We start from the raw sequence: 27,559 nt of genomic DNA, 5'->3' as shown, positions 1-27,559 counted from the left end.
TCTTTGGGTGTCTCAAACACCCAACAGTAGGTGAACACAGCTCTGAAGAACTCCAATTCCAACAGCAGTGGAGAACAGACCAGCTCACCCAGCCTCCCACCCCAGACCTGCCTATTTTGTATTTACACCCAAATAACCAACTTGCACATAAGAAAACAATAATTCATCATAGCTCCTGTATTGCAAAGAAACAACTCTTTGGCTCTAGGTTTCCACAGCTGGATAAAATCTCACCCAGGGCCAGGGTCAGTGAGCCTGGGCACAATAAATACACTCTTAGTGAGGTGTTCTGGACTGCCAGCAGGATTTTACACCCCAGACCTTACCTGAGGCTCTCCCTTAAGTCTCTCAGCACTTTAGATAGTGAGTGTACAGCTCAAGATGTTCCCAGTACCTGGGAGACTTCTGCTCTCACACACAGGGTTTTTCCACACAATTCATGACATTATCCATCTGTCTGCATCCTTCTAAACGAGTGAGACTCCTTCCCCTGCAGAGCACTCGGGCTGTGCTGGCAGAAAGCACAACACCCACTCTGCAGTTTACCTGAAGGTCCTCTGGAAGTAATTGGGATCGATGAGACTCCCCAGCACCTCAATCTTCCCAGCTCACAGAACAGACTCTGAGAGCCTTTCAAAAGGAACAGAGCAAAAGAGATGGGGAGCACAGAAGAGCACAACAGTTGACTACTCTAAATATTAAGCAAGCCACCAATTTTAATAACTTTGTTATATTAAAAGATAGGCACCAATGTCACCCCGCCCCCACAATTCATCAAGGCATTTCACTCCCTTGGGCTCTTGTGACTAAGTATAATATTTCATTAAATATCCTGTTCATACTGGCTTATGTACTGGGGAACACACTAATTTTAGAAAACTGATTAGCTAGTTCTTTCTAACCGAATGTTATTGTAGCTAAGGTCAGATTTTGCACTGAAACTATGGCAACAAAGCCACAGTATTCTTTTGTCTACAAGGTTGGGACCAGGTTTATTAACAGAGCTGCTCTACTTAATAGCTCAGCACTGCTTTTTGGCAATCCCTTCCTCGATCCTACCTGAAATACCCTGAGAGCTTTCTACAGGGGAAAAGGCTCAGACCTTCAAGAGTTGAGAATGAATGTTCAAAACAGCATTTTGCTTATTTCTTCAATTTTAGGGCACAGTCAACCCCCCTTGTCCCACTCAGAGCCCATCAGGACTGAACTGCCACCCACATTTGCTGATGGACCAAGTGCACGGACCAAACTTCTCACCAGGCCTTCAAATAAATCCCCCCCCTCCTTCCTCTGCTGTACCTGAACCAACAGATTGGGTTTCACACAGTGTTCCAGTTATGCATATTAATAGCACTTTCTGTTTCAAAGGGGCTTTGCTCTGCCTTCATCTCCATGCAAAACATCCCAGATGAAAGCACTTGAAACCCAGGAGTTGGCAGGCAGATGTTTGGCCACAGGACTCCGGGCACAGAGCAGCAGGGAAACACAGCCCAGCAAATCTCTGCAGCCTGTGCCTCACAGAGCCAGCTCCTCCTGCCCACAACTCTGCCACACCAACTTGGACAGACACTCTTGATCAGTGCCACACAGACCCTTCCCAGTGATCTTGGTATGCCACCAGTAGGATGCAGGAAAAAAGTATCCAAAACCACCTTGATTAAAGCAGTAATTATTTAGCCAGTCATTTATTCATTATCTCTGCTAAGCACATCAACACAGAATCCCTGAAGGGTTTGGGTTGGAAGGGACCTTAAAGCTCATCTTATTCCCACCCTGCCATGGAACAACTTCCACTGTCCCAGGCTGCTCCAAGCCCCAATGTCCAGCCTGGCCTTGGGCACTGCCAGGGATCCAGGGGCAGCCCCAGCTGCTCTGGGCAACAAAGCACCACAGAGTCAGGATGTCTTTGGGATATCCTGGTACTCCATCACAAATATTTACTGACTGCACCACAAACTTGTCTGGCTTCACACACCAGTAAGGAACCACTGCAAGAGATGTGGGAAATGAAATAAAAACAGCTTTCCAATTCACTCTCTGTGATAAAAAACCCAACCAACCAACCTTCCCTTTGATTCCTGCATCCACCCTGAGCAGGGTGTCCCAAGCCTTAGCAGCTATAAAGCAAACTTGTCTACATGAAAAAGCAACACCTCCAACTTCCCAGCTTTTTAAAAATACCTAAATGCTGCAGTGACAATTGTCCCCAACATCTGCTTGCATGTAGGCTGCAGTGGGCTAAAGTTTCACAATTCAGAGACAGGATTCAGGATTTCTTCATCTTATAAAGGGCAGCAAATTCAAATGTGTACAAGCAGTTGGCAGTTTTCTAGTGCAGCTCTATAAATACTGAAAGATTCCTCCTCAAGGCAGCATAATGTATTTTAGATTTAACTACATCCTAATTCAGCAAGATTGAAAGATTTTTTTTTTACTCGAAATGCTCAATGCTTCAATTTTGAATTAAAAAAAATTATAGGCACAACAACAACAACAGACTCTGTTTTTATCATTTTTCTCTTCCATCAAACAACCTAAAAGTTTTTTTTGATTTTACACTTCTTATTTTGATTTTTACTCTTTTTGAAAATGGGCTAAGAGGCATCATTGTTTCTTTTTATAATGTTTGGCTGCAGAAAAGAGAAGTTGGTAAGGGGGTATTTACTATTATGCTTCACTTTCTACTTCTGGTATTCAGCACAGGCATTTTAATCTGACTTGGACATCTCAGAACTGGAAAAGAGTTTCTATTGCAAGAGATGGATGTCTCTGCAAGAAAGCTTTGGCCTTAGCACTCAGACACTCCCCAAAGTTCTGCTTCCTGCATGAAAACAAATCCTGCTATTTGAACTGCTAATATCAGAGGAGGGAAAAAAAAGTCGTATTTAGACTCTAGTTTAAATATTCCTTAAAGGAATCCAAGCACCTTAATAATTAATGCATCCAAGCATTTCAGCAGCATTAGAAACTCCATGTTCAACAGGAAAAGAAGCCCCAACTTGGCTGTGCAGCTCAGGTCTACCTCAGCCTCTTCACCATCATTCCAGCTCAATCCTCTGCAAAACACCCACTCCAACTCAGCTGAGAGAGTCAAACAATTCAGGCTATTTCCCATCAAAGTTTAAAAAGCTGATATCATCACTTTCACCACAGCAGATCAGGAAAAGTGTGCATGGAGAGCACCAGGATTCAAGGCTGCCACTTATTGGAAGCTGAACACAGGAACCTCAGGATGATCCCACCAAAAATTCGTGATGAACACAGCACTGAGCCACCCCACAGCCTACAAAGGGCACTCTATATGCTGCTCATCCTCTTCCAAAACCAACAGGCAGAGGGACCTGGTTATTTGTTTTAGCTTTTTTTTTAATTTTCAGAAGTGTTTGGGAAAATTATGCATGTGACCCTTCCACTGAAAGAATCCCTTAATCTCAGCCCTGATGCCAAACTATAAACAAGCTTGGCCTGGCTAAATAAGGGTAAATAATGTGTACATGTGCAACAGAATTCCAGAGCCTCCATCAGACCTGCATGAATCACAAATTTCCTTCATATTTTTCCTTCATATGGAGTTTCCTTCATGTAACACAAAGCAGGGGTGGGGAGGCTTCAGATCAGCGACAGCAAAGCTCTGAAGGGCAAAACATAAAACATTTCTGCTGGGGAGAAGCACATTGACTTCAATGCTGAGCACAGGGATAACTCAGGAACATCCATCAAAACTGTGACTGGATATTGGGAAGGAATTGCTCCCTGGGAGGGTGGGCAGGCCCTGGCACAGGGTGCCCAGAGCAGCTGTGGCTGCCCCTGGATCCCTGGCAGTGCCCAAGGCCAGGCTGGACATTGGGGCTTGGAGCAGCCTGGGACAGTGGGAGGTGTCCCTGCCCATGGCAGGGGTGGCACTGGATGGGCTTTCAGGTCCTTCCCAACCCAAGTTGTTCCACAATTCATACTAAATACAGTTTTTATACCCATCTATTTATAAACTGAAGCTGCCTGGGGAGTTCCTCCTATTGCAGATGAAGCTGCAGCTCCAGGCTGAGCCCCCCAGGGCTGGCCCCCAACACCTGCAGAGGCACCAGCCACAGGAGCACAGTATGGATTAGGATCAAAAGAACAAACAGAATTTGAACTACTCCTCTTCTGCTTCGCCATGAGGGTATTTTAAGTCTAAGATATGGGTTCATTCCTTGAACATCTTGCCAAAAAAAGAGTGTTGCCCAGCAACTACTAAAACAATGTTCTGGAAGGAGGGAGCTGCTGGACAAATTAACCCAGTGCGTGCCCTTTTTGCCAGAGTTTCAAGCAGCTATTGCAGGGCTGCTGGAAGCCTGGCAGACAGCTCTGCATCCCAAATAAAGAGCTGTAAGGAATTTCCTGAGAAGGCTGTCAGACAGACTGTTTTGCTGTAGTAGCAGTGTCTTGCATTAAACAAACACATTTGGCTTCGCGCAGGGCTGCGCTCCAGTACAAATGAACACAAACCTCTGCAAATGCACAGTCAAACTCACTAATAGAGCCCAGAACAGCAGCTCCAGCACAAAATCACCAGCCCCGGGCTCTGCTGCAACTCCACCACCACGGGCGGGGCTGACTTTCACTTGCAGAATAAGGATCTCCCCGAGCATTTCAGCAGGAGTGATTTCCAGTGGAACACGGGGCTTTAGCCCAGCTGAGGCTCAGCTCCAGTTCATACCTCCCACATCAATCCATGCACATTCAAAGGAAATTCATTTATAGCCACTCTTCAGCTGCACAGTCACACTCAAAGAGGGCAATTAGAGCAGTGCTTCCAGCTTAATGAAAACATTAAATGTCTTTTCTGTTCAAAGAAGTGCAGGTAACTAAGGAACTGCCACACTGCTTTTTTTTGGACTCGTACAAGTAGGATTTCTTCCAGGAATCTCACCTGTACACAGTACATTTACAACAGTTAAGTAAAAAAACCTCTTTTGCACATTAACATTTTTAAAAAGGAACACCCTAATGAATGTACTCTTCAGTCTTCACATTTTGCAAGGCAGTTTTAGAGGACTTTTGAATTATTTGGTGTTGGAAGCACAAAGGTCCAGAGAAACGCCGTACTTGAAAAAAAACCAAACACACCCAAACCACCATATTTAAAGTGGACACAGAAAGCCCGAAAGAAAAAAAATCCACCGAAATCTTAGACCATAATTACCATCCAACCTCAAACCACTGACCTCAGGTGCTATGAAATCCTGGTTAGGATGGAGAAGAGTAAGAAAAAGTATCAGCCTTCACACCTTCAAGCAATTAAATGAATGTTTTAATGACCTAGAGACACCACAGCATTTACCACGTGAAATAACTGCAGGTAAACACTCACAAGAACTTGAGCATGCTGCACTAACTTCTTTGGAGTTCTTTCCAACTCCAGCACTTCACTTTTTTCCATCTAATAGCCCTGGAATTCTTTTTGTTTTTTTTACCATCTCATTTACACTTTTACTCCACACTCCAACCCTGAACACCACCGCCTCTGACTCTCAGCTGCCTCTTGCACCTCATCCCTTCCAGGGCTCCCCCACCACCAGATCCATCTGTCAGCCTACTTTTTCCACAACTTTTGTCAACAAAGCCAGCCCTGGTGTCCTCAGGATCCCTCTGCTCTCTTCCCTCCCTGCAGACTGAACGGCTCTGTCGCTCCCAGCTCTGACTCCAGCCCTGCTGCTGCACACGTTCCTGTCCCACCGAACGCACACCCAGCTTCCCTCGCTCTGTTTGCCTCAGGACAACTCCAAGCCAATCTTTTCCCAAGCAGTGATTTCCTAGCACACAAACCCCAGCTCCATTTCAGCTGGGAAGTGGCTGTTTTTAGGCACACAGGCAGGGCTATTTTCACACCACGAGCAGGTTATCAGTGTTCAGTGACAGAACATACTCACAGCAAAGCATTCCTGCCAAATCCCTCTCTCCAGGCAGAGGGATGGTGCACACCCTCCACTTTGTGCACAGCAGCTCTGCTCCATTTCAAGGGTCTAAAGTAGAAAGAAAATCCCCCACCCTCTAGACCAGGGCCTTGCTGCTGCCACCAGATGCAAGCGATTAAATGCAGCCTTGGCAACGTGACTTTTTACATCCTGAAGCACCTGTGGTTAGGAGAAAAAGCAGGATGGATCCATTCTGCCACTGGATAGATAGGCTTGAGTTTCACACTGAATTTTCTTAGAGTCATGTATGCATATCTAAGCAGTCAATCTTGCTTCTAGAGATCTCTCCTCACATTGATTAAGCATGAAATTTATATTTACAACTGTTTTACATCTGCCCACAGAAGACAGATCTGCTCTGAAGAGCTCAGAATGACACTTCTCTAAAAATGATACCAAAAATAAGATCCCCAAGCCTGGCCAAAGGTCACAGGCTCAGTGTCCATCCCAGGAGGCGACTGACCTGCATCTGGACACCTTGGAGCACAGGGACACAAAACAGGTCACAGGACCACTGAAATGCTTTCCCAGTCCTCTGTAAGAGTATAATGCAAGTCACTTCCATTTGATTCATTTTGTTCTTGCTCCAAGAAGATTTTTGAACATTCCTTCTTAATTACCAGTGCCTGACCCCACTGCTCAGGTCTGCAGCTGCTGTGATGACCAGTAGGATTCACACATGGTTTGGGTTCAAGAGACCTCAAAACTCATCCCATTCCACCCCCTGCCATGGGCAGGGACACCTTCCCCTATTCCAGGTTACTCCAAGCCCATCTAACTTCTGCACAAAAATGGGGTATTTTCCATTTCTGGAGAAGATGGGGTGATGAACTCCATTATTACTTCTTCTGAGCATATTTATCATGGAAAGCATTTTATCTCAGACTACACTTACAAAGTATGAGTATAAATAAGACAAAAGCCTGCTAAAATTTTATGGCTCTTGTTGCCATTTACCATTAAGCATAAACTTCCCCATGAAAGCTTCACTGAAGTAACTACAAAGGCTGGAAAAGGTTCACACCATTCTTTCTCCCTGTATAAATTATAAGTAATATGAGAACATTTACAATGTCTAACCACGGTGTTTTATGTCAGACAAATGTCTCTCTGTACTTGCAGTTCCTAAACTGTGCTAGCAAGAATTGCCTTTTTCTCATTCTTTTCTCTCTCTCCCTCCGCCTCCTTCTGCACCCAGCAGTCTCAGTCAAATCTGGCTTTATTCTTCCATATGATTTCAACATCAAGAATGCCTCAAGTTAAGGCTCTGCTTCAACATAACAACATTGTTCTTTCTTGGAGAGCTTAACACTGAATGCTGAAACTTCCCCAGGTTGCCTCTTTAGTGTTTCAATTATCAGCTCTTCAGTTTTCCAGGAAAAAAGGGAGAAAAACCAACAAGAACTCACAGACTTCAGCAATATTTTAAAAGGAGAATTTCATTATATGTGACACCGTGTCATGGCAAAAAACCCCAAACCCACCCAAATAACAGCAAGCAAAACTAGCAGTACAGATGGTACATGATTTTCAAGGGCCATCACCTGCAGCTCTGGCCAAACCTGAATGGAATTATGGTTCTGAGGCCCTGATAAAGGCAAAGCACAAGCAAGGAAACAAGATTCAAAGAAACAAGACACACATTTGCTGCTACATCTGAAACAATAAAATCCAGATCAGAACTGTAGAATATTTGGCAGAGTTATCCTTTGGCTAGAAGATGCAACCCAGGGGTGAGAAAAAGAATTCAAGGTCTTTGCAAACAAAATCCCAGTTAGTGCTTCTCTTCCTGTCTGAGGCCTTTCTTGGACAAGTCAGCCCTTGCCAAACTGTGCAAAGCAGCATCACTAATTTCCTATCACTGGGCATAAGTCTCCTGGCAGAATGAAAGCAAAGCCCAAGGTAGCTCGTATCAAATCAGGTCAGACAACAAGAGTTGTGGCAAACACTTGCTTCTTTTTGTTTTCCTCCTCCCTGAGGCAGGTTTGGTACTGGGTAATTAGAATGTGTGATAGAATGGAGAAAAAGAAAGGAAATTTCCAGGGATCCTGCAAGTTTGGACAGATCTGAAAGGCAAACAATTGACAACCTCAACCCCATCCCCTCACAAAGGTTTCTTCTCAGTTTCTGGGTTTGGCTGGGACAGAGTTAATTTTCTTTGCAGTAGCTGGTGGAGCCACATTTTATATTTGTGCTGGAAACTGCTGATAACACAGGGATGTTTCAGTGACTGCTGAGCAGATCTCTGCTCCTCACCTCACCTGCAAGGGCTGGGGGTACACAAGAAGCTGGGGGGGCAGAGCCAACTCCAGGGATATCCCAGACCATAGAGCATCATGCCAGGATGCAGAGCTGGGAGTGTCTGGAGTGATGGCATTTGTCTTGGCCCAACACCTGCCTGCCCATGGGAAATGAGGAATGAATTCACAAAGGCATTCTTTTGCTTTGCTTGTGTGTGAAGCTTTTCCTTCATCTGCCAAACTCCTTTACCTGAACACGTGAGTTTTCTCACTCTTCCTCTCCCCCATCCCACTGGGTGGAGCTGACTCAGGTTAAAACACCACAATCCCATAGACATTCAACACACACTCATTTTTCTTCATGAGCTGTCATTCGTGGAAGAAGATGGCACTAAAATATGCTACAGAAAGCACAGAGGCCAGAAATTGTTACACATCACTGCACAGAACGAAGAATCATTTCTAAGCAGAAGGGTAAGGAGCTGTCTGACCGACTTACCTCTGAATTTTTTGGGTGGGTTGTTAAGATCACCTGCTTCTGGCTGTACAACACACCGATCATCCACAAGGCTGCAAAGAAATGAGCAGTGAAGTGAGATTCCATCCCCCTGCAGCCCCCGACATCCTCGTCAACAAAACCAAAGTCGTTCACTTGCAATATTTCATCCGAGTGGCCACTTCAGCAGAAGACATTCCCCAAATGCCAACTGATGCCAGATCTTTCTAAGAAGCATGCAGCTACTTTTTACTGTTGCCCAGAGCTATGCCCCTGGTAGGTGGGACAATAATTAAGTCATTGCTCCTGTGTTCTGCATCGCCTTTGTGTCCCCTGCTCGAGGTGCAGACAGAACAGCCCATATTCTAGGGAGGTGACAGACAGCCTCAGGACAGGTCCTGCCTCTTGGACAGATTTGAGTCACGCTGCAAACGTGTTTATATGAATAGAGAACAGGAAAATGTGGCAACTGTGCAAACTGGACACTGACCCTGTGACCCCTCAGGTATTAAGAAATGGCAAGAACAGTCACTGCCACAATAAAAATTGACTCCTGAGAGAAAGGAAGGCACAAATGTACCCTTCCTGCTCACCAGCCAAACACAAGGTGAGTTGAGGGATTGATCCAACCTCCTCCTGTTCTACCAGGAAGCAGGGCAGTTGGACAAGTGAACCCAAGAGATTCCAAGAGGGAATGCCAGGACAGAGCTTTCTGTCCCTGCAAAACCCCCACAGGGTCAGCTGAAATCCCACAGAATAAAGGGAATAGTTAAGAAGCACCTGCTCCCACTGCTCTGCCTGAGCAGCTTTGGATCCAGGTGGAAGTGTGCTTTTCCCAAACATTGCTTCCAAACTGGAAAATTGCACCTGTAAAATTGTAACCAAACACTTTGGGGGTTGATTTGGTTGTAAACGACTCAATTTGGCTCCTTACATCCAATCTGTCAAAGAGGCTTTCTACACAAACGTAGAAACTCCAAGGTCAAAGGTTTGAGAGGTCCATTCTCATGCAGAATCAACTGGAGAAAGACTGAGACCTAGAATATGAGAGTTGTTCCTGAGCAGAGCAGAGGCTGGTCACATGCAGGGAGCATCTTGAGACAACAATTAGAGAAAAATCAGGAAGTGCATGAAAATTAAGAGATCAGAGAAACTAAGTGGGCTCAACAGTTCTGTGCATCTAAAGTTTGCATATGCAAACATTCAGAGTGAATTGCTTTTTCCCCATGGATTTCCTCCCTACTCAGTACTAGATATACATAGAGGTGCTCCAACGTGAACAGTATTAACATTTGAGCTGAAGCACCTGCTTCTGGTGAACAAAGGGCCAAAAATATCAAGGAAAAGGGTTACTCTGATCATCCCACACAGATAACCTCAGTGCAATATATCCCTCTCATCTGAGATTAAGTTGAAAGTAAAGAGGAACTTCCCAAACTAGTAAGAAAAAAATTTACAGGGCGAGAAACACAAAAGAGGATATGTTGTACACCAGTAATCATCATGATGACAGCACTGAGTTTGGGAAACAGCAAGAGTAAGGTTCTGATTAAGCAACATGTCATAGGAATATTAAATAGGAACATTCTTCAGAGATTTAGGACAGCATTAGAGGGGTGTCTGCTCCTCAACCTTCAGTAACCACATAACAAGTCATTACACATCATTATGACATCAGACTGTCAAAACTCCACATGGTCTAGAGGACAATTACACCAAATCTTTCCTTTGCTGCTTTAATTTTCTCCAGGACAAAGACTAAATTAAATATGGGACAAAACTAATTTGATTACGAAGGCTTATTAAGATGATAATGCATTTCATGTTTCACATAGCAATTAGGATTTCTGGCTTAAATTAGGCTCAGAGATATGTGGCCATTATATAATGCAGTTACCTTAAAACAGCACTAAGCAAATCAAAGAGGAGGCTTGAACACTGAGGTGTCTTTAGGCCTGCCATGAGAACATCTCATCAAGCCTAGGAAATACACGTGCTTGGGGCCTGCAATGTCCAAAAGGACTACCCATGGTGAAAAATATCTGCTCAGCAATGCCATCAGAAGCCACAGCCACTGCATACTGATCATCATGCACCGTATGGGATTCCACATGACATCACAACTTTCTACTCGGTCTGGAATTATTTACTGCCAAACTCGCTTCAGGACTGGGAAGAAAAACAATAGGCAGATGTATAGGATAATTCATGTTGCCAGTGTTCAGCAGATAGTATTTGGCCCGTCACACAGCTGATCCAGGACTGCAGAGTGCACGTGTCATATTTGACGAGGACCTGGGAAATCTGTCAAATACATTCGCCAAATACTATTCGACCAACCCTACTTACTACATCCCTTGCTTTTATCATACCTTCTTTCCTTTCTGGCAGCATCCCATATTTTCTTCTCTTTCCTATAATAGATCATGGTGCATCTTCAGTGTCTGCTTCCTTCTCTGCCCCCTTATTTTCCAGAATCCTAATAGCTAGAGGACTAAACCTACAAGTTAGTTTGGAGTCACTCAGGTGAGATTCCAGCCCATCGTTTCCTGCCGAGGCACTTACCAGGATGCTGTCTCTGTACCCTGCTTGGGAGCTCCATTTATCAGATGCATCTGGACTGTAGGCATCAAAAAATGTGCTGTGACTGTACCCACCCTGAGGCCCTTAGGGCTACTGGAAATGAGAAAGAGCAGGTTGTGTGTGCGGCCCTCGCTCGGCACATCCCCGTGTGCCACACGCTGCTCCCGCCCTCGCGCTCCTCACGCCTTTGGGAACAGGGGCAGAGGTGCTCCTGGAGCTTCTCACCCTGCAAGGGCTCCTCCCCAGGCAGCACCCAGCTCCTCTGCCAGCTCCTGATGTTTGCAGAGGTTCCTCCTCAGCAGGATCAGACATTCCCTGGCCCTCCTCAGAGCTGCGTTCCAACTTCATGGCTTTGCTCTGCCAGCTCTTCCTTTCCCCATGTGAAAAGCTACTTTTTTGGTTAATGGAGTAGGATTCACTGCTCCCTGCTCCAGAGGAGCTCTGCTCCAGAGCACCTGCTCCGTGTCCTTGTGGAAGGCAGCACAAAGGGGCTCTGTGGGAAGCACACCAGGGGCAGGAGACGGCACAGCACAGCTCCCACTGCAGCTCCAGAGCTCTGGCAAAGCAGAAGGGTCAAAACATGCTCTCCTTTGATGGGAGAAAAACAATTTTGTTTGTAGGAGAAATCTCAAATTAAACCTCAATTTAAGACCAAACTAGCTGTAGTGGTGAGTTGCTGGTATTTAAACCATTTGGCTCGGGGATTTGGTTTTTTTTTGTTAGATACATCTCTTTTTTAAACTACTTACATTGCCTATGCTACATCCTTTTGTGCAGTCAGCAGAGTGCACTGGGGTCTGTCCATCCCTGACTGGGGGAAGGGGCAGGGAGGGACAGGACGGGACACACAGATGGACACGGGACAGACAACAACATGAAAATCATTGGATTGTATTCATTCCCCCTCTCCCCACACCTTCACTTGCCAAGGTTCTTCCTCCCCACCACAGACATAAAACCACACCACAGCTATTGATACACTTTCCAGCCTCCCAAAATCTACCTTGCCATATTAACTTCAGGCCATTTTTAAATTTAGGGCCAAATCTATCCACAAAGCTCCCTTGCTTTACCCAGTATTCTCTGGGATCAGGCTCAGGAGAGCTAGCTGAGCTCTGCTAGTCCTTCTTACGGGGTTTTTAACACAAGAGAACAGCTGTTCTTACCCCAAAGTGCTAATAAATCCATTTGTTGAGCCCTCTGCATAGAGAGAACAAATATCTCCAATATGAAGGAAGCTCGACATCTTGTCAGTCATCTCTGGCTTACTGCCCCTGGAAGAAGGAATAAAGCACAACATTAATCAGGCAGAATTCCTTGGTGCAGCTACACAGGAGGTTACAGCAACAGGACCCTTTGCCTTTGATTGTTTGTTTGTTTGAAAAACTGAACAAGTTCTCGCAGTGGAATTTCAGGTACTAAAGAAAACCCAGCACTCCAGAGTGCTTGCTTGGAAAAATAAACCAGGGAAAAACAAGCAGCTACTGGCATCCCATTCCACGTGGGACTGTTTCACAGGCAGGCATTCGTCCCAGAGGAGCCTGCATTTCAGTCCAGCTGTACCAACCCATTCCATCCCACCTGCCAGAGGGAGAGGGGACTGCTTCAGTTTAAGGCATATTTGTGCCTAAATCACATTTCTTTGCCAGAATTAAAGGTAGGTTTAAGCATCCTTTAAAGGTTCTCCTTTGTGCTGGAATGGTGCTCCTGAGAAATTTAAAATATTGACCTGATTTATGGCAACATTTTTTTGGTCATGTCAAAATTTTGACATGACACCAGCAGCCTCCTGCTTACACCTGCAGGCCCAGAACCAGAATCAGGTGAAGAGCCACTCAGTATGCCTGACAACAGATTTGGCATGTAAAAACATAAAGATTAAGATTTTTCAAAGTCAAATGCTTTATCAGGAAGCCAAATCCCTGTGAAATCAGTAATACTTCAATCCTGGATTTAAAATAGATGGCTTAAATGTAACACTGAGGAGACAGACACAGAGTGTTGCCAACTTCCACTGTATAAAGAACTTTATTTTCTCTAAAGCCCCAAGTTCAAACGACACAGGACCTACTTATCATTTAAATATATATATACAGAAAAAAAGTGAGTTTCAATCAGCCACAGCAACAAAGTGACAACATGAGCCCGGATAAAAACCCACCTGAACAGATTTCCAAAGACATCTTTTCCAAGCCCATTTACTGGTTTCCTGGAGGTCCTCCCAAGCCCTGCTTTTTGATCACCAAGTTCAAAAGGCTCAACCAGCTCCTGTGCTGGAGGTTTCAAAGAGCAGGAGCACGAAGCTGCTCCTCCCAGCAAGCTGTGAGCCCTGCCAGCCAACACTGCCCAGGGCCACGCTCCCACAGATAAGGGAAAAAGGACTCAAAACACTTCCACCCTCTCTGCCCATCACACCCAGAGAGGTTCTAAGTGGTCTAAGAGCAGAACAACTGAGCAGCAGGAAATTCTGCTTATTCTAGAGCACAGCCCTGACTGTACAGGGATAAATATCCCTCTTCCCTGGACATTGCCTTGTTTACCAAAAGCATAAGGATCAGGTTGTTAAGCAAGGTTGGAGCTCAACAAGGACAAATTCACAGAGATCTCAAAGGTGATGTTTGCAGCTATGAAAGGGCAATAAAAACCTGAAGTTACACTTTTCTTCCAAAAAGCTCCAACCAGCTCTCCCTCCTCACTCCCAAAGGGTCCATGCTGCTGGAAGTAACAATAACAACTTTCCTTATTACTAAGTCAGAGCACATTCTAGACATTCTATCCCTGTAAACCTGTGTCACTGGTACAATTAGAAACAAGTTCAGGAAAACCAGGAGATAACAGGCCAGGCTGATATGCAGGTAAAGGGGTCTCAGCTCCTCTGGAACCAAATCTGAGTGCACACAAAACCAAACCCTTTGGCTCCAGGTTGCTTGTTAAATGCCAAGTCCTTCAACCACTGCATGTTACACAGTCTGTTCCCATTCTTTCTTGATAAGTGGACAGAAAAACACTGCTACCTATTTTAAGATATATGCCACAAAACATGCAGAAATATGCAGAGTGACTGAATTAGCAGCACTGGAAATGTAACTTTCCCCAATTTCCTGACTTGGATATTAAATTACCAACGTCAGACTAAAAAATTTTCATCCCTCAAAATTAAGGTCAGCCCTGAATTAATGCAGCCCAAAGCAAAAGCTGTTTAAGCCAACAAAAAACATAGGTAGTTCCAAATTAATCCTTTCTACAATGGCATTAAGGTTTCCTTTCCAGGCTGTGAGGGGGATTACTTTTTCCTTTGGGAGAGGCAGATGGAGACAGATGTTCACCACAGCTGTTCCCAAGGGAATGTGAAGGTCAAAATTATTGACTTCCATTAGAGATTTTTTTCTTCGCCAAAAAAAAAAATCTCAGACCACTGCCCAAAACCAGCCTTGGGGATGGACAAGCAAATTCCTGCATCACTTTTCAGGATACGGCCTCAATTTTCTTACATTTTCTTCACTGAGGAAGACTCTAACATACCATGATACTGTCACCCTGACATATCACGACAGTGCAAACCCCTAGAAAAGCTCTTCCACAATTTATTGACAATTCCACTGATAAAATGCTTATCAACTTTACCCATAACCATCACGGAGTTCTGGATAGCAGAAAGGTCGTGTGAAGCCTGGCAGCAGTTCAGTGAATTGAGCTGCTGTGCTCCTCACCAGACCCCTCTCAGAATTTCTGGGCAAGCTTGCAAAGTCATCACTACAGAGCTGGGTTGGGGTGCAGCCTGGAATCCCAGCCTCTCCTGTTCCCAGCCAGGAGAGCTGTGCTCCTCACACCTCCTGCTGTCACCAGCTCTGCTGGAGCTGGGTCTTCCAAAGGGCTGATCTGGCTACAATAACCTTGTTTCCCAAGGCTTAGGCAAGGATTAATCATCATCTGAGTCCTCACTCCCCCTTCTCTTGTATTTCTGAACACTGTTCTAACACCCATCAGTGTGATGTCATCTGCAACATACCAGGAGATGCTCCACCACCTCGGGAAGCAGGGAGCCAATTCCCACTGGGGTGAGCCTCTCATAAAATCCTGATTTATCCTAAGGCTTCCCCACAGTCAAAATGAACACTGTCTACATCTACTCTTTAATAGCCAAATAGCCCAAGCCAGTCCCCCTGACACTTCTTCTTAGAAATGCTGCTGCTTAGCTGGGCCAGGGCTCAGGGACAGGCTGGATTGGCAGACGGAGAGGGGGGCTCAGTGACCCCACAGGCCTCCCCACGCACAAGGGAAGAGAATCATTGCTACACTGATTTAGCTTCAAAGCTTTTTACAGCCTCCTCACAAGGGACTAACAAAATTACTCCAGTTATTGGCACCAAGCACTAAATAATCAGCCACCTCAAATGTAGTATTTTCTACCTTAGACAATTGGGAAATGTGAAGCAAAAAGTGGAACTGGAAAGTTTTCAAGAGCAAAGTTCCCAGGCACCCAGTTTGAGAACCTTTTTCTAAAAGATGCTGTCAACAACAGCAGACCACACTAATCCTCCCAAAATCAGACCTCTGTGGGGGTCATTTTTGATTATTTTCTTCAGCAGGACAAGCCAGAAGCGGAGGCAGTAAAAATCTGTCAGCCTTGGCACATTTATCCCAAGTTCACAGCCCAGGGAGACCACAGGGACCGAGGAGAACAGGTTTGCTCCTGGATACATCAGTCAGAGCATCTGGGCACGTCCCCCTGGCTGAAGAGGGGACACTTCCCTCCACAAGGCACTGACCACAGACAGGAGATGACCATCAGGAGTCCCTGGAAGTGCAGGACAGGAGGATCCTCACACCCTCCCTGTACCTGGCTCTCACGGGTACAGCACAATCTCATGGCTCAAAAAGCAATTGTGCTCCATAGACAAATACAACCATTACCCCACTATTTATTTATTTTAGATATGCCAGTGCCAAGAGCAATTGATTTATACTAGAGGAGGGGACGGCCCTAAGAGAGCATTTGCAGCTATTCTGTGCATAATCCCAGTTTTAATGGCACTGTCCCAGCCTTGCAAGAGGGGAGTCCTGCAGGAAATTCACCCTGTTCCAGCCAAAACACAGCAGTGTTACCCAGGGAGCATTGTCCTCCTCTTCCCCTTAAACACTGCAGGAAAACAAGATTCCCTCTAGGTAAACTCACTTAAAAAAAAAAAAAAAATCAAAGATGAAGCACTGATAAGCACAGCAATATCTAGCAAAAATGAAGTCAGGTTTCTCCAAGCAGCTTCACTCAGGTGGCAGCAATGTCAACAGCAGCAACCCAAGCTTTAAAAATAATGTTCTTTTCCCACTAAGCTGAAAGGTCTAATTTTAACAGACAGAAGGACTTGCCAGACTACAAAAGAAACGTGAACTAAAAGTGGACTGTACATTGAGAAGTTAACTATATCTGCCTATAGACATCAAAAAATTCCTGGGAGATGAACACATCCTACAGTATTTTTTTAAGCCCTGAAAGCCTGAAATTTTATAATTATGTTGGTGACTATTTCCTCATGTCTATATAAAAGTGACTGTCTGAATATGTTTTGTATACAGTTTATCTGCACAGGAGAATAAAATCAAGTCTCTGTTAAAGAAACTGACCAAGAATAAATAAACAAACATAGAAATCTGACGAATTTCATGTGAATTTCAAGAAACTGACTCACAAGTTATTTTGCCGGTCTTTACTCTCTGCGGCTGGATCTGGACATGCATTAGCTAAACCCAGGCAGAGAATTAAATCCAGGAAAACCTGCTGTTCAGCTCAGGAGTTTCAGGACTTCCCCCTCCTGCTCTGGTGAGCACAAATCTGCACCACAGCATCACGAGTTTAATGTTCTGACTGAACAGAAAGTGACAACTCCGGGGCTCAGTTCTGATTATTTCTTACTACAGATTATCTTGTGTGTATCTTCAGAACCCGATGCTTTTCCTACAGCAAAAAGGACTGAACAGAACCAGTTCTGAAGCAAAGAAAGGGTTTGTACAAGCCCTTGACCACTGTTTGTCCCCAAACCCAAGGAGAAGAAGCTCTGCAGACCCAGAATGGTTCCCACCAGCTCTCAGGACTCAGTTGTATTTTAGGGCACAAGCAGAGCATACACTCAGCCTAATGGCCTTGAATAAACCAGGATAAGCTAAATAGAGTCCCTGAAATTCAATCCTTTTTCTCATGAAAACACATTTCATACCAGCAGTTAAAGCAGGATTAACAGTGAAAACACTGCGAAATCAAACTGACTGCTCAGTATCAAATACCTTAATGAGACTGCTGCCTTTTCAAACTCTCAGAATGGGAAATGCAAATGCTTTGTAAACATTTCATGATAATTTCTCCCATCACTCATCTCACTCCCGATGCTGCTAGGAAAAGCAGGTTTCAAGAGCGACGCTGCAAGTTTGCTTTCCTTGAAGAGCCGAGTCAAGGCCCCTTTTGAAGTCCCTCCTCACGGGGACTGTTTCTGACAACATCCCTGCACTGTGCCATCCCTCATCTCAAGCATTTGTGAAAAGGCTTTTTCAAAGAATCTGAAGCTATTTCCCTGGTTTCATGTCTCACACGTCTGCTTTGCGTGGGATTTTAATTCTTTACCCTGCAACTGCAAATCCTATTTTCAAAATAAACAAGCCCAAATGTGTCTTATTGCCGACTGTTTGAATCCCAGCAACTGGGATACAAATTACTGTATCTTTCTAAGATGGTTCTAAGGATGTTTGTTTAGAGCAAAAAAAAAAAAAAGCTCCTTGCTGTGCCCCGCAGTCCCAGGATGCACTCAGGTCTCCCCTGGCAGATTTTCACTGTGGTTTAGTGCTCAATTCAATAAACACTGACAATTTTATACATACTGCTACCAAAACTGGAGCAGCACTTTATCAAAGTCTTTTCCACTATCTTAGTTGTTTAGGAATAGAATCTCAAGCCGTACTTAAGTGTTTCAACTTCATTACTGCCGACAGGAAACTCCAGAGTGGAAGTTTAATTTTGTTTCACTTTTTGATAGAAACAAGACCAGAGTTTAAGGGTAGAGAGACAACAAAGAAGCAAACACAAAGAACTTCTTAAAGGCATAAGCGGAATTGTCCAGAAATTAACAGATCTGAGAACCCCCCAAGACCAGGTAAGTCTGTGTTTGAATTAAATGGAATTGGGTCATTAATACTGGTAAATTAGGCCAAGCAAGTTAACATTTTTTAAATGCAACCAAACCCTGTATTACAGTGAAAGACCAGTGCTTAAATAATCTGATACATCCAAATTTTACAAGATTACTTGGCTGAAAGTTTGGCCCTACAGGCTAACCAAGATTTCGCGTGGTTTTTTGGATAACACCCACAGTGCATTCATTCTGTATCTATTTTCACAGGTGCAGCTAACTTGAAAATCTGAACCCAAACCTGATGTTTCTCATTCTTATTTCAGTAAAAGAAATGAAGGTTTCCTCCCTGAGGACACTGAGAAAAATTCCTAAGAATCCCATTAAAGCAGCTGAAGAAGGGAGGAAGTGCTTTATTTAAAAGATCACCCAGTGAATAATCACTGTGCTGGGGCTGAGGACGGAGCTCCGTCATCTGCCAAGCTTCTGACTTAGCAAATCTAAAAGGAGCTCTTTGCACTCAGGGAAAGGCAAATAAAGGGATTTTGGGATATGGAGCAGGCCATGTCCTGAACTCCGGGATCCTCACATACCTGCAGTGGGACACAGCTCAGGAACAGCACTGGGAGGGCTCAGCACCGCTCATTTTATGCACATGGAGTTCCATTTCAGAGATTACACATTAAAAAAAAACCCAAAACTATCAGTGCAGTACATTTATCTACCACAGGATCTTGTTTTCCCTTCAGCTGCAACCTTTCATGTCCAGGAGACTGCTATCTGCCACACATGGGCGGCTGATGAACCGTTAGATTAAGGAGGAGAAATGAACTTTCTCAGACAAAGTATTTTTCCTCCTGATGCTTAAAACGCAGCAGATTTTTCTCCAATTTCCAGGCTGAGCAGGCAAGATGGAGGCTGGGGAAGAGGGGAAGGAGGGAGCAGCACAGCACTGTGACTTTCTCAAGGACATGCAGCAGGTCAGACTCTGAGACCAGATCTGAATCCAGGTCTCCCGAATCCCCATCCACCAGCCCACACTCCCCTCTGCTCCCAGGGGGGAGATCAGTCCCACTGCACATCTAATCAAGCACACGCTCCCCCTTTCTCTAAAAATAAGTAGGAAGAGGAGCGTAAATTCACACAGCAAGATGATGGCCAAGTTAATTATGTTCTATTCATGCTATGTGCCACTTCACAGATAAATAGATTTTTTTTATCATATCACTGACAAACTTACTCAGAAGTTGCTATTTCATAGGTGCAGCAGCAGTTTAAGAAAACAGATAAAGTAACTCATTTTGGTAACTTTAACCTCAATAAAACCTCAGCACAGGAAAGCAAACGTGCACAATGTCCTTTTCTCCTTAGAAAGGGTGCCTGCATTTTTTTTTTTTTTCAATTATTTTCCCAGTGCAACCAGACAAGCTAGTTACAGGAAATTCAGGTTACAAGCACTGAAGTTACATTCTGACAGCAATCCCTTACACAGCAGCCACTGACTGAGGTAAGAAACACGACTGACAGGTCCTATTGACAGGCATCTGCAGACAGCTGGAAAAAGAAAATCAATTAGAGACACACTGTCAGGGGAAAAATATCATTTTTTTGTTCCAAACCAAGTACAACCTGACAGCATCTTTTTAATCCCATTAAAAGTAAGGAGCACTTACTGAAGCTGATACTTCCTGAAGTCTATCCTTGCTGACTCCAGCCCTGCTGGGAGGAGGCAGCCTGGACGTCAGCCTCTGGATGAGGCCCCTATGAGCACACAATGTTTTCCAGCATATTTCTATCAGGAGAGAGCTGGAACATGCCAAAAGAACCAGGACAACCAATGTCATGGGGAAAGAGAGCAAGCTTGGTTTATTACACCAACTGGAGTTCGGCCAAGGAGCAAAGATGGCCAGGGAAGAAGAGGGTATGGAACAGTCCCAATGTCACTTGGCATGGCCAGGTACCTCCTGAGGGTTCAGCACAGCAGGGGCCGGTTCCCACAGCCCGCTCCCCACATCGACCCGCCACGCTGCCTTCCTCGCACTCCTTAGCAAACGTGACACTCCCTAAACTCAGCAGCGCAGTTCCTCGCCTGTCCCCCCGACCAGCCTCCGTCCCCCTGCAGCTGCTCACTCTCTGTGTCCCCACTGCCCAGCACCTTCCCCTCCACGCCCCCTCTCCAGCACCGCACCTCGGCGGGGGCTCCCGCTCCTCCATGGTGCTGCTGCTGTCGGTCTCCAGGGCTGGGCTTTGCAGGGCGTCCCCTGGCACGCTCGGGTCCCCACTGGCAGTGAAGCCAACGCTTCTCTCCCGCTAGCAAGCCCCTGCAGGCTCCGAGGGCTCGTCCGTGCACCCGAGGCAGGACCCTCCCGTGGGTGCGCTCGCCGCTCGTCCCTCCCGGACACCTCCGCAGGCTCCCGGCTCTCTGGATAAAACCTCAGCGCCCAGGACAACCAGCCCAAGAGGAGGAGCCACTGCCAGCACATGATGAGCACGTGTGGAGAGCCACTGGTGGCCAGGGGACCTACTTTGAGCTCTGCTGAGCTGAAAAGCCCTGATGGGCTGGGCTCCTTTACAGATGAAGGCTCCAGTTCCCAGACTGACTTTTACCTGTTGGCCTCCCAACTGTAATTTTCTAGAAGGCAAAGGTTCAATATACTGAACCACCCACGAGCATTAGCATCTGAATCTATTAAACACTTAAGAGAGAAGCAGCCAAGGATTGCAGAGTTATTTTAATCAGAAGTTTCCAATAAACCCTTCAGATCAAGCACCATCAGCCAGCCGAGGTTGGTGTCGCATCTGTGGCCATGTGTTTCTCCTTGGAGTGGGATGCAGATGGGACATAGCTGGACTGCAAACAAAGCTTTTTTCTTCACAACTTCTTGGCAGATTTCTGAATTTCTGAAGATGTGGACAGGATGGGCCAAGGCACAACAGAAATGTTTATACAAGCTTCATGCAAAACTGCTACTAAACAATTCCATTAAATCAAAAACAAAGTACAGCCCTTGGGCAGCAGCCATTTTTTGGCCTTCTATGATCAGACATTTCTTCCATGTGCATTCTCAGAGGTTATCATCTTCTGACCACAGACATCATGCACCAGGCAGGATGAGGAGAGGATGAACTGCCTGTGTCCATCATGACATTGGGTTCAATCATCCAAGCCTCTTCCCTTAGAGCTCAGCATCACATTACTCCAAAAGCAGAGCATTACCTGACATCCTACCCCAGAAACATCTGGCATTTCCACTTCTCACAGCTATTCCCCCTCCTTTGATCACCTGTGCAGCCAAATGGTCACAGACTGGCTTGGTTTGAAAGGGACCTGAAAGATCATCTCGTTCCAGCCCCTGCCATGGGTAGGGACACCTTCCCTAGAGCAGATTGCTCCAAACCCTGTCCAACCTGGCCTTGGACACTTGCAGGGAAGATTATCAGTGAGATATGAACACTCAGCTTCCTGTACCACTCCTCCTCGTGTTGGCGTTCTGGCACGTGAGGATGCAGTTATATTGCCACAAGCCACAAATAACACAGACTTCCATGCACACTTCCAACCCATTTTTCTCTCCAGAGGGTTAACTTGCTCAGATATGAACTGACATTTTATTCTCCATAGAACACTGCTAGGAAGTTCTGATCCAAGTTTTGACAAGCTTAACCAAAACCACAAGTATGAAAATGAAACTCCTCTGAGTTCAGAATCCACAGCTGAATGTTGCAGCTTTCCTTGCCTGAATTACAGTTCCTGTAGTTTCCATTTCATCTTCATCTTTTTCACAGAATAGAATCCCAGAATGGTTTGGGCTGGAAGGAACCTTGAAAATCATCTCATTGCACCCCTTGCCACGGGTAGGGACACCTTCCACTATCCCAGGTTGCTCCAAGCCTCATCCAGCCTGGCCTTGGATACTCCCAGGGATGGGGCAACCACAGCTTCTCTGAGCAAACCTGATCCCATAAACCACAACTGCCCTGAAGATCTGGAAATGTACTTTCTCAACAGGTACAGCACAAGCAAGAGCCACACGAGGAGACTCTGGATGCCTCTGCCAATCTAACAAGTAGTTGCAGCACCCTGGAAAGAGGGCTCCACCTCCATCCACTGCCTGCCCATGCCAAGGCAGAGAACCAGGCAATAATTGCTGTAGTGCTATTGTAGTGTCCGTGGGGAGCAGAAATTAGACAGGAATATCGAGCCAGATCAAAGCTCGTGCAGTTTTGGCATCCTGCCTCCTGCAGCAGCCTCCAGGAGAGGCTCAGCGGAAGAGCACAGGAATCATTTGGAACAGCCTGGACACAGCCAGCATCCGGCCCCACAGCACAGGGATACTCTGTGCTGGCTCTTCCAGTCTGGTCCTTTACAGCACCCCATAAAGCAGCACCCATCCCCACCCAGCAAAGGCCACTGGATCAAACTGGGCAGCTTTTGACTCCCCTTGTGCATTATCACACACAAACAGCACAAAAAAAGGCTCCAGGCCACCCAAGCACCTTCAGTTTCTGTTGCTATCTTAGCAGAGGAAAGTAATTTGGGACATACTGTAATGCAGATTTTTAGGAATCAGGATTTACACCACAGCCTCATTGTGACAGAGATGTTACATTTACATAACTTTCTAGCAGCACATGATTTTCCACCTCTAAACCCTCTGGTCTCCATAAGCTGCTTTGGTGAGGCCGCCTTCCCTCACACTCACCCACGGGCGAGCCAGCAGCTCGTCTACCAGCTACTACAGAGCCACTACCCTCATCCCACCTCCCACGGGAGCCTGAGATTCCTCCTGGCTTTAAGACAATCCTACAACTACAACTATCTTGTTTTTATGGGGTAATAATGTCTCAAAGACTCCCAGCACACTTTGCAACTTGACACATCAGGTATTCCAAAGGAGCTTGCTGTGCACTGAGGAATCACCACAGCCAACAAACCAGCCAGAATCACAGGAGTATGGAAGTTGGAAAAGACCTCCCAGGAGTCCAACGGATACCACTGTACCCATTAAACTGTGTCAGGAGGAGCTACATCTGCTCAATCTTTGTACATCTCCAGGGATGGGAACTCTACCACCTCTCTGGGCAGCCCATTTCAGTGCTTGGCTACTCTTTCAATTGACATTACTTTTCCTCATATTTAACCTGAGCCTCCCCTGGCCCAGCCTGAGGCCGTTCCCTCTCCTCCTGTCCCTGTTCCCTGGCAGCAGAGCCCGACCCCCCCGGCTGCCCCCTCCTGTCAGGGACTTGTGCAGAGCCACAAGGGCCCCCCTGAGCCTCCTTTGCTCCAGGCTGAGCCCCTTTCCCAGCTCCCTCAGCCACTCCTGGGGCTCCAGCCCCTTCCCAGCTCCGTTCCCTGCCCTGGACACGCTCCAGCCCCTCAATGTTTTTCTTGCACTGCCCCCAAGACTGGAGGCACCCCAGCAGTGCCCAGTACAGGGGACAGGCACTGCCCTGGTCTTGATGCCACACCAGTGGTAGGACAGCTCAGGTGCCATTGGTCTCTTGCCCACCTGGGCACAAACGAGTCCGGATGGCCAAGAGCAGCTACACCTGCTTCAAGAGCTCATCAGAACAAGCAACACCTGCTCTTCTGATGGCTTCAATTCAAGAGCAGGTACCAGACAAGGGCTCAAGATATCTGGGATCTGCTTTAATCCTGCTTGACAGCACTGAACAAGAAGTTCCACCTCAATACCGTCCATTTCAGCAATTTACCAGGGCAGACCAGCTCACCCTACAAGAAGCAGCCAAAGTGAGCTTCTGCTTTCAGAATGGACTTCTGGACTACCCCAATTTGACCAGCTCTTGGGACTGTTCCCTTCCCTCTGGCATGCACACAGTACTGGAGGAGCTGGAACCCCAAAATTCACCCCAAACCTGCCACCCCTGCAGGTGCCTGGCCCTGTTCTCACGCTGCCACGCTGTCAGGGACATTCAGCACTGTCTTCTGCAAGAAGAGTTACTACAAAATCAGACCAAGACCTCACACCACCCAGCAGCAGGACATGCTGGTTTGCAAGTCTCACTCTAAGCTGCAACGGCCTCACTTGTGAGCCACCAGGACTTGAGATTATTTCTTCACTTTAACTCAATTCGTGCACTTTCTAGACTATGCCACACCAGAACAGGTTTGTTGAGGGAACATGAGAGGATTGATGGTGCTGTGGATAAGATCATGTTACAGAACCACTGAGGCTAGAAAAGACTTCCAGCATCATCGAGTCCAAGCTGTGCCTGATCCCCACCTTGTCCCCAGCCCAGAGCAGCCACATCCAAGCATTCCTTGGACACCTCCAGGGATGGGGACTCCACCACCTCCCTGGGCAGCCCCTTCCAATGCCTGACGGCCCTTTCAGTGAAGAATTCCTCCTGAAATTACACTTCCCATTTATAACCAGAGATCACAACTGTCCCTTACACCCCCTCCGCCCTGGTCATCAGTCCCAGGACAGCTCCATTCATCCCAACCTGCAGCTCCACCAACCATCACCAAAGAAACACACCCAATGCTCCCCCCCCCCGTGCTCTTAACTAAGGCCTCTTCCACCCTCCAACAATGGTGTTCAGGATCAGCACATCTCATAAAAATACACCATTTCCCCGAGCTAAGCTCCACCCCATGATTGCAAAGGCAAACTGAAGTTACTCTTGTTTGTTTACTTCCTAATTTATGAAACCCTGTAAGAGGAAACTATTTTCAAGGCTTAATCAACACTGCAAAACAAGCAGATAGGGGAAAAAACCCTCTTCTAAGCAAACACTTTAATCTTGGGGAAATAAGGTATTTTAAGAAGAAAAACCCCTATTATTGACAAACAAGAGGCAGCTTAAAGAAAACATTAGAAATAATCAGCTCAGCATCAGCTTGTTTTGAAACACATTGGCACTGTGGTTTTATTTTCACAGTGAATCCTTTTTCTGCTTTAGGCACACTGAGCACTACACCTTCACACCAGTTCGAGCTGCTGGGTCCCACAGTGGTCAACTTTCACGTTTGTTTCACCAAGTGTCCTGAATTTCTGGCCTGATGGATGCCACCAGCTTTCTCCACTCACTGAACAGCCAGTGCTGGGCAGCCAAGCTCTGCTCCAGCCATGACACCCAGCAATGCTGTTACTGTGTCAGGCACTTACACCAGCAAAGCCACCAGGCATTTAGAACCTGGAATACTTGCTGTGTGAGGAAATTGGCATAAATGAAGGTACAGAAAATAAACCAACAAGAAATCCAGTGCCTGGTAGCCCATTAACTTGGCCACAGAGGAACCACTGAGGGAAAGGAAGGGATATTGGCCTCACATGGCATCCCACACTCACACAGCTGAACCCTGCAAGGAAAACAGCTCCACCATGGGCCTCTGGCCTGGGCTGTGAGTCAGCCAATGCCCTGGCTCAACAGGTCTGCAAGTCCTGGGATACCAGGCAAATTTCCGAGCACAGGAAAAGAACTGCAAAGGCAAATAGTAAACACGCTTTAAGAAATAAAACATGCACAGGTACCGATGCTCATCAATAAATAAAACCAACGGCTCCCACACACTACTCCCAGCACGATTCACGGTCACTAAATCTTCATCAGGCAAAGATCTGGATTGTATTAGCCGTGTTCTCCCTTCCTGATTTGTGAGCACCAGGACCACAGCCCAATCCATCTGTGGCTGAGCAGGCACAGAACCGCTACACAGCAATAAATTCAACTCAAACCTTTCACCTGTTGGAGTCTTTTAGACAAACTCCTGGGGGCCAGAGCGGACCCACCTGGGGCAGAGAGGGGAAAGGCCGAGCCAGCCGCAGCTGTTCCCGCTGCATGGAGCCCACTGTCCCCAGCAGCTCCGGGGAAAAGCCCCCGGAGCCCCGCACAGCAACAGGCACAGGGAACCCGTGCCCAGCCGGGGCAGCGCCAGTCCCAAACAACCCGCAGGACTCGAGCGCTCGGCATGAAGACGTACAGCCGCTCGGGATTATGGCACATCCCACGTACATGGACGGGGAATGCACATGTGCCCCCACCCCTTCCCCCGCTGAAGTCCAGTTATTGTAGTCCAGGAAACAGCCAAATATTTGGCCTGTCAGGCCAGTCACCGGGACCCTCCGAAACATCCACCCACAGCTGCCCGATTTTTGACCATTTAAGAGGAAGATTGCCCATGGCCAAGTCCCCATCGGCGCTCACAAGTGTTTACATAACGCGGAACATCCCTCGCAGCTGAGCCCCGAGTACGGGGGCAAAACCACAGGGAAAGTTGGAGCGGACGCGCAGCTCCGCTGCCGAGCCCGCAGTGGTCCAGGGGATGGGACCCCGGTCCGGCAGCGCTGCGGGACCCGCCGGGACAGCGGAGGGGTCCCTGCCCGGTCCTGCGGGGGCTGCGGCGGCCGGGCATCCCCGCCGAGCAGCGGAATGCATCCCTGCACAGCAGCGGGCTACATTCCCGGGTATCCCCGCCTAGCAACGGGCTGCATCCCCCGGGCATCCCCGCCCAGCACCAGGCTGCATCCCTCGGGCGGCGGGACGGGGCTGCCCCGGCGGCCACTCACCGCCTTCCTCCCTCCCCAGCCGTGCCCTCTCTCTCCCGGCCGTACCTGGCTGCGGAGGCGCGGGGCGGGTTATGGGCGGCTCGGCAGCCCCATTCCGGCGGCGCTCCCGGTCCCGCTCCCGGAGGCTGCGCCCGCCGCCGGCTCAGCTGCGCGTCCACATGGTCACTGCGCTCCGCGCCCGCCGCCGCGCCTTAAATAACCCATGAGGCACGCTGGGTAACCGAGTCCTGCCGCCGCCGCGCCGCCGCGGGGGGGCGTCCCGCAGGACTACAACTCCCAGCGTACCCCGCGCCGCCCTCTGGGCAGGGGGCCGCGGAGACCCCCGGGTCCGTGCGGTCCGTGATGGGGGTGAACCCCCGGGTCCGTGCGGTCCGTGATGGGGGTGAACCCCCGGAATGGGGACGCGGTTGTGTTTTGGTCCGGGGACTCCGCACAGAGCCCTAGAGTGGGCGGGGGGCGAGCGTACAGGGGTACCGGGCACAGAGGCTGCGGGGAAACCAGCCAGGGAGAGTAAACACTGAGTAAACCAGGTGTCAGTCCGACTTGGGGAGCGCAGAATGGCCGGGAGGTGACGGCTGAGGTGGGCACCTGCTGGCACAGGTGCTGTCACCTCTGCCATGACTCAGGTGCGAGCCCT

General features: G+C 47.3%; 1 protein-coding gene across 1 annotated transcript in view; it reads right to left on the bottom strand.

Annotated features, from left to right (window-relative positions):
* ITPR1 (inositol 1,4,5-trisphosphate receptor type 1) overlaps positions 1–27,074 on the bottom strand; it is a 161,653-nt gene extending 134,579 nt beyond the window's left edge. Inside the window, exons 1-3 of the mRNA XM_069028468.1 lie at positions 26,968–27,074; positions 12,440–12,547; positions 8,694–8,764 (exon numbers count right to left, since the gene is read on the bottom strand). Coding sequence (XP_068884569.1) covers positions 8,694–8,764; positions 12,440–12,531 — 163 coding nt within the window. The 5' untranslated portion in view covers positions 12,532–12,547; positions 26,968–27,074. The remainder of the gene's footprint in view (positions 1–8,693; positions 8,765–12,439; positions 12,548–26,967) is intronic.
* Positions 27,075–27,559: the final 485 nt, after the last annotated feature.

This window comes from Aphelocoma coerulescens, chromosome 12 (assembly GCF_041296385.1).
Source record: "Aphelocoma coerulescens isolate FSJ_1873_10779 chromosome 12, UR_Acoe_1.0, whole genome shotgun sequence".
NCBI classification, from domain to species: Eukaryota; Metazoa; Chordata; class Aves; order Passeriformes; family Corvidae; genus Aphelocoma; species Aphelocoma coerulescens.
This window is presented reverse-complemented; position numbering and strand designations above follow the sequence as displayed.